Raw genomic sequence first — 12190 nt, forward strand, 5'->3', positions numbered from 1 at the left:
TATGCAAATTTCAAATATGCATAGAAGGCTCTGAGGACCCCATTGTTTCTGAATGCCATTCCTACCTCCTCAGTCAGTGGCCAGGAAGCCAGGGCACAGCCCAGGCAAGGGTGTTAGGTAGCAGCTTAACTGGTTCTCGCTTCCCATACTTCGTCTACCCCCTCACTGTCTTGCCATAGTTACAGGGGCCTGTGGGTAGCTTGGGTGGTATCTTAGGTTCTCCTCATGGATCCATCTTGGAATTTGGAATGTGTACACAGACCCATGAAGGACTGCGAGCAGGTATATGAGGAAGTGTCATGGTGGGAAGCAGGCCAGGGCAGCAGGGGAAGACCGAACTGCTGCTGTGCTTAATGGAAAGTGATGGAAAATTCCATCCTGGCCTTCAGACATCTACCACCCCTAAAGCATTATCAGTACTTGTTAATGTCAAAAGAATAAATGAGAGAGCTTTTTGGAGATAAAGGAACAGGGCCTATACCTTCCAGTACCTCTATAGGATTTGAAATGAGTGCTTAAGCTAAAAGTTAATAGTCAAAAGTGCTTCTCCTAAAAAAAATCATTATCTTCCAAAAGCAGCTATAGTTGTTTGAAGAAAATAAAAAGAGCTCAGTGATCTAGAAATGTAACGGAGACAATACATTCCTGAGTTCATCTAAATTGGAATAAGTCCTGCTTAGGAAGTTTGAAGAAGCTGACATTACAAACATAAGAGATGGATAAATTACTCACTTGCTCACACTCCAGTACATGTTGATGCTATATATATCCTGTATATATATATATATATATACACACATATATATATATATGCTGTATAAAAATCTTCAGAAACTACTCAGAAAAGAGACAGTTGAACAATAAAGTGAAAAATGGTAAGGCCACAGCCCTGTTAGAAGTATTTGGGGGGTAGAACTGCTTAGCACGGTCTTTTCATGTGGTTTATGTTGTACCTGCAGAAGAGCCCAGGCAAAGCAGAACACTGGTCACAGAAAGTGTTTGCCTATTTTTTTTCTCACTTGTGTGACTTTTGTGACTCTGCATCAGTTGGTCTGGGAAGGGAATATGAGGTGCAGGACATAAGATTACTTAGGGCAGCAACCCCACCAGTCTGCCTCCCCCTCACTGCAGGGCCTACACAGCTGCTGCTGCAATCATCCATCTGTGGACACGATCAAAACAGTCTACAAAGGGTAGGAACATTTCTGTATACAGATCAACAAGATGTGGTATTTATACACAATGGGATTCTATGCTGCTGTCAGAAAGAACGACACTGCCCCATTTGTAAGGAAATGGAAAGACTTAGAAAAAATCATATTAAGTGAAGTAAGCTAGACTCAAAGGAACATAGGCTCAATGGTTTCCCTCATTTGTCATAAGCAGTAGAAACCTTGGGCTCTCCTAGCAGAGATTTGCAATAGAGCAAATCCTTGATACATAAGGCCATATAGTATGACGCTAAATGAACGGACCTCTAGGATATAGAAACAAAAGCCATATAATGAATGATTGTTGTCCTTAATGTACTATGTTATCTCTCATCTCTTTTGCTGTCCCTTGGTTATCTCATTACAGTATCTCACTTTGTTACCTGATATATTGGCTATATTTGTATTTTGGTTATTTGAAATTGGATAGGGAAGGGGGAAAACAAGATGAGGGGTGGGAGTGGGGGGGAGGGAAATGGGGATCAAGACATGTGAAAGGGTATCAATGTATGGGAATTAATACACCTTCTATCTGGCAAATATCATGTAACCCTTCTATTAATTACAATAAAAATATTAAAAAAAAAGAAAAAAAAGAAATGGGGCTTGAAAAGAAGTAAAAGATTCCATCCTGAGTAAGTAAAGATTTCAGTGTCATGATGACCCTCAGATAACTAGAAAACAAGGAACATTTTGAGATGGAAAAGCTGTTTTAGTATAATTTAACTTGCAATGTACTGGTGATATCCTCAGTAATTATAAATTTGGTTTTGATAACTTTACAGCCTTCCTGCCTCCCTCTTTCCTTTTCTCTTTGGCTTCTTCTTCCCACATTCATATCTTCTTTCTTCCCTCCTTTTCTTCTTCTCATCCCTTCTTTTCTCCTTCCTTTCATTTTTTTGAAATGGTATGATGACTTTTTTTCTTTCTTTTTGCCAGTCGTGGGGCTTGAACTTACACTCTCCTTGGACATTTTTGCTCAAGGCTAGTGCTCTGCCACTTGAACCACAGCACCACTTCCGGCTTTTTCTGAATATGTGGTACTGAGGAATCGGACCCAGGGCTTTGTGCATGCTAGGTGTGCACTGTACCATGCTCCCAGCCCCTTAAAATTCTTTTAAGTTTAATATCATTTTATCAGCACATAGTAATTGTACATATTATGGAATGCAGTGTGAAATTTTCAGATATGTATGGACTGCATAATGGCGATAAAGGGTAAAAGCATACAAATCATTTCTAATATCATGTCTCTGTAGCAAAACATTCAAAATCCTCTCTTGTAGCTATCTTAAAATATATATTAGTTGCTAGGCGCAGTGGCTCATGCCTGTAATCCTAGCTACTCAGGAGGCTGAGATCTGAGGATCATTTCAAAGCCAGCCCTGGCACTAAAGTCTATGAGACTCTTACCTCCAATTAACCACTAGAAAACCAAAAGTGGTGCTGTGTCTCAAGGGGTAGGGCATTAGTCTTGAACTGAAGAGCTCAGGGACAGCGTCCAGGCCCAGAGTTCAAGTCCCACGACCGACAAAAAATAGAAAAGAAAATAAATATGCATTAGTGCAGCCAGCCTGTTGTTCTCTAGAAAATCAGAACTTACGTGTCCTGGCTAATTATAATTTATTGTGATTTGTACCTATTAAATAATAGCTTTTACCCTCCCCTTCCTACTTATTTTCCCAGGCTCTGAAGGCTATGTAACCATTATTTTACTCTCAGTTACTATGAGACCAACTTTTTTTTTCTTTTTCTTTTGTTTTTTTCTTTTTCTTTTTTTCCATATATTTTTATTGTAATTAATAGAAGGGTTACATTATATTCACCAGATAGAAGATGCATTACTTTTTGATACCCTTTCTCATGTCTTGGTCCCCATTTCCCTCCCCCCATCCCCACCCCTTATCTTGTTTTCCCCCTTTCTCTATCCGATTTCAAATAACCAAATACATATATATACAGTATATCAGATAACAAGGTGAAATACTGTAACAATATGAGATAACCAAGGGACAGCAAAAGAGATGAGAGATAACATAGTACATTAAGGACAACAATTGCTCATTATATGGCTTTTGTTTCTATATCCTGGAGGTCCTTTCATTTAGCATCATACTATATGGCCTTATGTATCTAGGTTTTGTTCTATTGTAAATCTCTGCTAGGAGAGCCCAAAGTTTCTACTGCTTATGACAAATGAGGGAAACCATTGAGCCTATGTTCCTTTGAGTCTGGCTTACTTCACTTAATATGATTTTTTTCTAAGTCTTTCCATTTCCTTACAGATGGGGCAATGTCGTTCTTTCTGACAGCAGCATAGAATTCCATTGTGTATAAATACCACATCTTGTTGATCCACTCATCAATTGAGGGACATCTGGGTTGGTTCCATATCTTTGCTATGGTAAATAGTGCTGCAATGAACATCATTATGCTAGTGGATTTAGTATGCCTTTGTTTCTGGATGATTGGGGAATTGCTGGGTCATAGGAGAGCTCTATGTTTAGTCTTTTGAGGAACTGCCATACTGCTTTCCATAGTTGAGACCAACTTTTTTTACATTCATTGTACTGAATAAAATCATTTCAGTACTTTCTTTGCTTGGTCATTTCTCTTGACCTTCTCCTCCAGGCTCCTCTTTCAGAGATTGTCTTCTCTAATCCTTTTTCTGTATAAACCTGTAGACAACAAGATGCCAACTCAAACCCAGCATAACTGGAATAAGAAACAGCTATTTTGGCTCTACAATCTACCAGGAAAACTTTAGATATGTATGTAGTTGAAAATAATAATTTGATCTTGAGACATTTTAAATATATTGGGATTAATCTTGTTTAATATTTTCTTTGAGTGCAGAACTGTGATTACCACTTAGAAATAGTTTTTTTTTAAATAGATGGCAGCCATACCTTAAAAGCACAGCATATGGTAGAATTACTTTTACCTTACTTAGCCTATATTTGTATACAGAAATGTCACAGTTAATGAAAGTATTAATATGTTTATTTTCATTATATCTTATTTTGAGCATAATTACTAATGTCATGTTAAAAAAAAAGCCAATGCACTAGCCTATGGAGCTTTGAGAAAGTCAGCACATAGACTGCCTTTTATCCTGGGACATGTAAGCATGCCCAGAGTCTGCTTCTGTCTTGTGGTTATTGTTACTGGGTTAAGTAGAGTAAGATTGGTACTAGAGTTTTCATAAAGGGATTTCTTGTTCTGGTGAATTCATCTCTGATTTCTTGCTCCGGAGAGTGGACTAATGCGTAGAAGGGTTATGAGACTATCATAGATTCAGTAATCTAGCAAATGATTTACAGAACTAAACACATCTTCTGTAACACTGAAAGGAGCAAAGCCCAGTTAGCAACCAGAAAAGGCATTCCAGGTAAAACTAAGGAAAACGGACTGGAGCCTTGGTGACTGCCCCTCCCTCCTAACCCACTCCTCCACCCCTAGCCCATGAGTATGCTCAGTTAGTTCCTCTGGTAATGAGTGTGACAACACACCTAAAATGATGACCAGTACTCCAGCCTAGGCTTGTGTGTGTGTGTGTGTGTGTGTGTGTGTGTGTGTGTGTGTGTACGTGCACTCGTGTGGGACTTGAACTCAAGGTCCAGGCACTGTCTTTGAGCTTTTATGGTTGAAGGCTTAGCTCTCTACCACTTGAGCCACAGCTCCACTTCTGGAGTCTCAGGCTTTCCTGCTCAGACTTTGAGCTGTGACTCTTAGATCCAGCCTCCTAAGTAGCTAGAATCACAGGCATGAGCCATTGGGGTACCCCACTGTTTTTGTTTTTTTTTTTTGTTGCCAGTACTGTGCCTTGAACTCAGGGCCTAAGCACTGTCCTTGGGCTTTCTCAAGGCTAGAGCGCTACCACTTGAGCCACAGCACCATCTGACTTTTTCCTATGTATGTGGTACCGAGGAATCAAACTAGGTCTTTGTGCATGCCAGGCAAGCACTCCTGCCACTAGGCTAAACTCCCAGCCCCTTTAGTTTATTTTTGATCAGTACTGAAGCTTTAAATTTAGGACATGATGCTTGCTCAGGTGGTACCTGGCTCCCAGATTATTATGAAGGGACCATATTTGGGAGCATCTTCTCTGTAGAATATAACCAAACTCAAAGTTCCTATAGAATTCCCATACAATAGGCATTTGTGTGGCATAGTGTTTAGGCATTATGAAGTCACTCTTATCAGTTCTGAGGGAAATGAGAACCATCCCTAGATGCCGTTTTCAACTTATGAGCCATTTTCAACTCAAGAGCCAGCCTCATGTATGACTTTTCATGGCTGACTCAAGGTCATGTGTCTGACAAACACATGAGCCTTGTCTTTGGCATGTGGCTTTTTTTCAGTCTTTTTCACCCTAGAGCTTCCATATAATCTTTCAAGTTGTTATTTGGATCTAATGAGCTGACTAGATAAGCCCTCCCCCTCCCCCCAGAATCTTAGGCAAACACACCTGGAAAAAGCCTGTGCTGAGGGGAACAGAACACACCCAGCTGGGCATGATGATGCAAACCCAGCACTCAAGGTACAGAGACAGAAGGATCCTGAGTTCAAGGCCAAACAGATACAGAGGCCAGGCTGAAGCCGGGTGCGGTGGCTCACTCCTGTAATCCTAGTTACTCAGGAGGCTGAGATCTGAGGATCATGGTTCGGAGTCATCCCAGGCACTAAAGTCCACAAAACTTATGTACAGGTAGCCACCAGAAAACAAGAAGTGGCCTGGTGGCTCAAGGGGTAGGGCGGTAGCCTTGAACTGAAGAGCTCAGGGACAGTGCCCAGGCCCAGAATTCAAGACCCATAATCGACCAAAAAACAAAACAAAACAAAACAGAAAAAAAAACCCAAAACAAAATCAGAGGCCAGGCTGGACTACAGAGGGGGATTCTGTGTCAAAAATAAAAATGAAACTTAAAACAATACCTACTATGTTATTGTGAGGGGACAAACAAGTGTATAGAGGCATGATCATATTCTGAGTGAAAATGGCCCTTTACTACACAAATTAAGTTTCCAAATGTCATATGAAATATGTTGCTTCTAACTGGGAAGGAAATAGTGTTAAGAAACCTAGACTATCAATTTCCTACAGCAAAGGATATCTGTCTTCTTTTTTGGGTTAATATTTCTACCAGAAGGTAAAACTGAATAGTAAAAGCTTGTAACTTGACACGGTACTTTATAAAAGTGTTATTCTAAAAATATTCAATGCTTATATTTGATCTTTAAAAAGTACAGGTACAGGGCTGGAAGCATGGCCTAGTGGTAGAATGCTTGCCCAGCATATACGAAGCCTTAGGTTTGATTCCTTGGTACCACATACACAGAAAAAGCCAGACATAGCTCTGTGGCTCAACTGGTAGAACACTAGCCCTCAACAGAAGTGCTCAAAGACAGTGCCCAGGCCCTGAGTTCTAGCCCCAGGACTGGCAAAAGAAAAAGAAAAAGGTACAAAAGCTAGTCATTGAGAGCTATAGTTAGGGCCCTGTGTCTTTTATCCTCATTGGCCCTGGACTGGGGTTAATGCCAGAGCTAGCATTAAGAATTCTTTGCGTTTCTGGTTTCCTGACACTGCTTAGAGTTGAGGGAAAGGATTTAGGGAGTGAGCTAGCCTTTAAGAACAGCATGTTGATGCGTATAGGTGCTGAAGGAAGCGGTCATCACATCTGAATAAACAGCAGTGGTTTACTTAAGGAAGCCAGCCTGTGCCAGTTACCCAGCAGAACAAGGCGCATTGCTCGGAGAGGTGGAGGCAGTTTCCAGCAGATGATTGATTTTTCTCTGCTTCCTTCCAGGGATTCCCGGGGAACACCAATGCAGACAGCGTGGTACATCACAGTCTCCAGCCGCCCTTCGAAGCCAGGTTCCTGCGCTTCCTGCCCTTGGCCTGGAACCCCAAAGGTAGGATCGGGATGCGTGTTGAAGTGTATGGATGTGCATATCGTAAGTGGTTTTACTGTGGCCTGAGGTCAGCATACATGTGTTGTAAAAACCTAGCCTTTCGGCCCTTTCCAGCTATTCAAGTAGAACCATTCTTTATGGTAGGAAATTTAACAACTTAGGTTTGAGATTCAGCCATGAAACAGATTCTAAAAAAATTGCAATCTTAGAAATTAAAAATTCAATAAATCAAAAGTTAAAAAGTATGCAGGAGAACCAGGAGCATGGCCTAGTGGTAGAGTGCTTGCCTAACATGCACGAAGACCTGGGTTCAATTCCTCGGTACCACATACATAGAAAAAATTGGAAGTGGTAGTGGTAGAGCACTAGCTTTGAGAAAGCTTAAGAACAGTGCTCAGACCCTGAGTTCAAGTCCCAGGACTGGCAAAAAAAAAAAGAATTTAAAAAGGCTGGGAGTTTGGCCTAGTGGTAGAGTGCTTGCCTAGCATGCACGAAGACTCGGGTTTGGTTCCTCAGTACCACATACATAGAAGAAGCCAGAAGTGGTGCTGTGGCTCAAATGGTAAAGCTCTAGCCTTGAGAAAGCCCAAGAACGGTGCTCAGACCCTCCAGGACTGGTAAAATAAACAAACAATACCAAATTGAATAGGAAACATCACCAATACAGTAGATTTAATAGAAGAAAGAATATAAATAGCTGGGTATAGTATTGTATGCCTGTAATCTCATTACCCATGAGGGTAATACATGAATGAGGATATGGGTTCGAGGACAGATTGAGAATACAGTAACAATCTGCATTATACTCATAAATTGGTATGCTGATTTGAAATCCCTCTGTACAGCTACTTTAATGAAATGTATGTGTATGGTAACCATAACTTTCTAGGAAATGAAAGAACATTAGGTCTATGGGTGTAGCTTAGCGACAGACTGTTTGCCTAGTGTGCACAAGGCTCTTGTTTCTGCCTCCCTAGCACAAATATATTAAATAAAAATAAGCAATATATACTATTGGCTAGGAAGATGTGAGCTTGATATGTTATTGCTTTCTTTTCTGTTTTCATGCTCTTTTAAGGACAGCTGCTGTGTCTTTTTAATTTGTGAGATATGAAAAAAATAAGGGATTTTTCATAAGCAATGCAAATCTTTTTGAAAATGTATTATGGTAATGCTGAGTTTTGAGAGATGTCCTCTTTCTTTTCGTGACTCCGTTTGCCAGCGGGTGTAAGTAAGCGGGTGTAAGTAAGCTGCTGTAGCCTTTCAGCTAAGCAGTAATGCGGACTCACTGGACCACAGGGACACTGTGCCGGAGTGCTAAAGACTGCTCGTGGTTGATCTAGTGTTTCCTAGATGGGAAAAGTCTGAAACAAGGGGTCCATGTGGACACAGAAGCCATGCACGTGCTCACTGACATACTTTAGGGAAGGTGCAGAGAAGGCATCTTGGAGTGGATGTGGGTGGCAGTGAGGAAGGAATATGCTTGTGTGTACATTCTGGTGACCACTTACACATTCCAGTGCACCCAACACAAGTGTCTTATCAGTCACATGTTTATGTCTTTCATTGTAGACTCAGCAGTGGTTCATTTTGATGGGAAAAGTTCTTTGCTGTATACCTTTCATCAGAAATCCACACGTCCAACAAAGGAAGTCCTTTCTCTGAAATTTAAATCCAGAAAGCGTGATGGGATTCTGCTGCATAGGCAAGGACGAAATGGCAAGTGTTTCCATCCTGGAATTAGCTCAAGGAAAACTCGTCCTGTCTCTCAATTCAGGTAGAAATGTCATGGAAGTGTTTCAGAAAACACCATTATTTAGATGAATGTATTTTATGCTTAAATTTTCAGTAAATAGTGACTTTTCCTGAAACTAAATCCATGAAAAATGAAGGGAGGCTTTACAAATAGTTGTGCGGAGTCCTTTATAGAAACAGCACCTGCAGTTCAGGGGAACAAAGGTTGCCATACAGTTGAGGACTAGTAACATGAACATGTTTGTATCTGAACTGTATGTCTCCACAGTTGAATTGTATAGGAACCTCATTAGCTGATCAATCGTAGCTGCTGATAATGTTATAAAGACACAAATGTATCATTGTAAAATTCTGAGATACTACTAGTAATAGGGTCATAAGAAGAAAAGAGTTTCAACTTAGATGAAAATACAATGAATAACGATAATAATAATACAAAGGAATGGCAGACCGAGTGGCACACACCTATAATTCTAGCACTGATGCAGCTGAGAAAGAAGAAATCAGGGATTTTAGGCCAGCCTAATATGTGGTAAGATTCTGCCTCCAAAACACCCAAAGAGAAATTATTCAAGGTCAAAAGTAGATTGTGTTCAAAATAAAGGTTAATCCAGTAGTGTACATCTACTTAAGAGGTGGAGATAGAGACCAGGAGTTTGGCCTACTGGTAGAGTGCTTGCCTAGCATGCACAAAGACCTGGGTTCGAGTCCTCAGTACCATATGTGTAGAAAAAAGCCAGAAGTGGTGCTGTGGCTCAAGTGGTAGAGCTGAGAAAGCCCAAAGACAGTATTCAGACCCTCAGTTCAAGGCCCAGAACTGGCAAAGAAAAGAGATGGAGATAGATAGGAAGGATCATAGTTTGAGGCCAGCTTTGACAAAAAAACGAGACCCACCCCAACAAAAAGCTGGGTGCTTTATGTCTGTTGTCCCAGCCTCACAAGGAAAGAAATGTAAGTAGGAGAATCATGGTCTGGGGTCTATCCTGGGTAAAATGCAAGACTATTTCCAAATTAACCAAAGCCAGAAAGGCTTGGGGGACAATCTTGAGTGGAGGAGTGCTTACAGCACTGAGTTCAAACTCCAGTTCTGCCAAAAAAAAGTAAAGGATTAAGATAAAACAATTAGCTAAATACTTCTTCAGATGGAAGATGATAAGCAAGCTGTAATTGTGAGACATTATAGACTTCTATTTATTTATTTATTTATTTATTTATTTCTGTGGGTCGTGGGGTTTGAACTCTGGGCTTGGGCACTATCCCTGAGCTCTTCAGTTCAAGGCTACTGATCTACCCCTTGAGCCACAGCGCCATTTCCGGTTTTCTAGTGGTTAGAGATAAGAGTCTCACAGTCTTTAGTGTTCAGGCTAGCTTTGAACCACGATCCTCAGATCTCAGCCTCCTGAGTAGCTAGGATTACAGGCGTGAGCCACTGCATCCGGCTTAGAATTCTTTACTAGAAACCACAGTTCTCTTTTCAGGTGAGGCTAACATGCCCTCCTTTGATTCACAAGCAGTCCTCAGCCTGGGCAGCCTGCTGGATGACCAGCACTGGCATTCCCTTCTCCTGGAGCTACACAACACACATGGCAGCCTCACTGTGGACAAGCACGCTCGGCTTTTCCAGGCACAGCCAGGATCCAGCTATCTGGATCTTGATTATAAGGTGGCACAATTACTTGTTAAGTGTATCAGATTATATCACAGAAATGAAATATAGTCTCCTAGAGAAAATAGTATTACATAGAGCAATACCCATCCTTCTCTAGAAATTCAGACTCTGGTGGGCTACTTGTATGGCCATCACATAGTGGGAGATACATATACATGGGCCACTTCAGTGGTGACACAGATCTACACAGCCACAGCATCACTAAGTGAGAAACCTTATAGAGACTACCTTGTCCAAGCTGTCTGTCCTGTCTTTTTTTTTTTTTGCCAGTCCTGGGCTTGAGCTCAGGGCCTGAGCAGTCCTTGGACTTTGTCAAGGCTAGAGCTCTACCACTTGAGCCTCAGCACCACTTCCAGCTTTTTTCTATGTATGTGGTACCGAGGAATCCAACCTGGGACTTCGTGCATGCTAGGCAAGCACTCTACCACTAGGCCAAACTGTCTTAAGACTCTATATGATCATGGCGTGGTTCATAATTGTGCAAACACACTACTACTCTGTCTTACCATGCACAGATGTTAGTCTTTTCTTTTTTTGGCAGTACTGGCACTTGAACTCAGAGCCTAGGCACTGAGAAGTTTTGCTCAAGGCTAATGTTCTGCCACTTGTGCCATAATACCGCTTCCAGCCTGACTGAACCCAGGGCTTTGTGCATGCACGGCAAGCACTTTACCATTAGGCCACACTCCCGGCCCTAGATGTTAGTCTTTTGATGTGAGTAAATATACTGTTAAGTATATTTTAGGAAGATATTTTAGGCCAATCAGTATGTATTAAGACCCTATCTCCTTGTCTCCTAAAGTGCCTAGTTTAAGAAGCTAATGTATGAAAAGAAATCAATACAACAAGCAGTATTTTAAGGAATGTTGTTTTGGACAATTCTAGGTCTCTCTCTCTCCCTCCCTCCCCCCCCTCTCTGTGTTTGTGTTGGTACTGCTGTCTGAACTCAGGGCCTACACACTGAGTTCCTTTAGATCCTCTGCTCAAGGCTGACACTACCACCTGAGGTACAGTTCTACTTCCAGCTTTTTGGTGGTTAATTGGGGATATGAGTCTCAGACTTTCCTGCCCAGGCTGGCTTCGAACTGCAGTCCTCAGATCTCAGCCTTGGGGAGGAGCTAACATTACAGCATGAGCCACCCACAGCTAGTTGGATAATTCTTTTTTCGTTTGGAATTTGATTGTAAGTCATAAATATTCCTTCTTTCATCAGATCATCCTAAACAGACTAAGTGACACTGGAGAGGTCAGACGCAATCAGTATGTATCTTACATAATTTGTTAAGAATCAAGGGAGAGAAATTTCCGTAAACCTATTCTCTATTAGTTAGGGTTTCTGAAGGTCCAAAGCTGTCAGCATATTGCTCATGTATCACCACCCTATACTGAGTTGGAGGACTTGTTCTGATGCCCCTGCTTAGCATTGCACCAGGCATATCAAGCAAACCAGGGAGCTTCATTCAGTGTTCACTGGCAACAGTACAGGAGACCAATGGCAGAGCTTGCTCTTGAATAACAGCATCGCATCAGTGGCTTAATTACTCTGACCTAATAATGTTATGGTAGAAGCCAATATCCTGTAACCTGGTTGCTAGAAAGTTTGTGAAACCAAAGGTAATTGGAGTAAGATATGTTCTTA

General features: G+C 41.3%; 1 protein-coding gene across 1 annotated transcript in view; it reads left to right on the forward strand.

Moving 5' to 3' along the window:
- The window catches only part of LOC150065147 (contactin-associated protein-like 3), a 52543-nt gene that overhangs the window by 14108 nt on the left and 26245 nt on the right, over positions 1 to 12190 (forward strand). Inside the window, 4 exon segments of the mRNA XM_090329311.1 lie at positions 7022 to 7169; positions 8700 to 8857; positions 8859 to 8904; positions 10361 to 10545. Of these exon segments, the coding sequence (XP_090185437.1) occupies positions 7022 to 7169; positions 8700 to 8857; positions 8859 to 8904; positions 10361 to 10545 (537 nt within the window).

Source organism: Megascapheus bottae, chromosome 3 (genome assembly GCF_031878675.1).
Source record: "Megascapheus bottae isolate mThoBot1 chromosome 3, mThoBot2.hap1, whole genome shotgun sequence".
In the NCBI taxonomy this organism is placed as follows: Eukaryota; Metazoa; Chordata; class Mammalia; order Rodentia; family Geomyidae; genus Megascapheus; species Megascapheus bottae.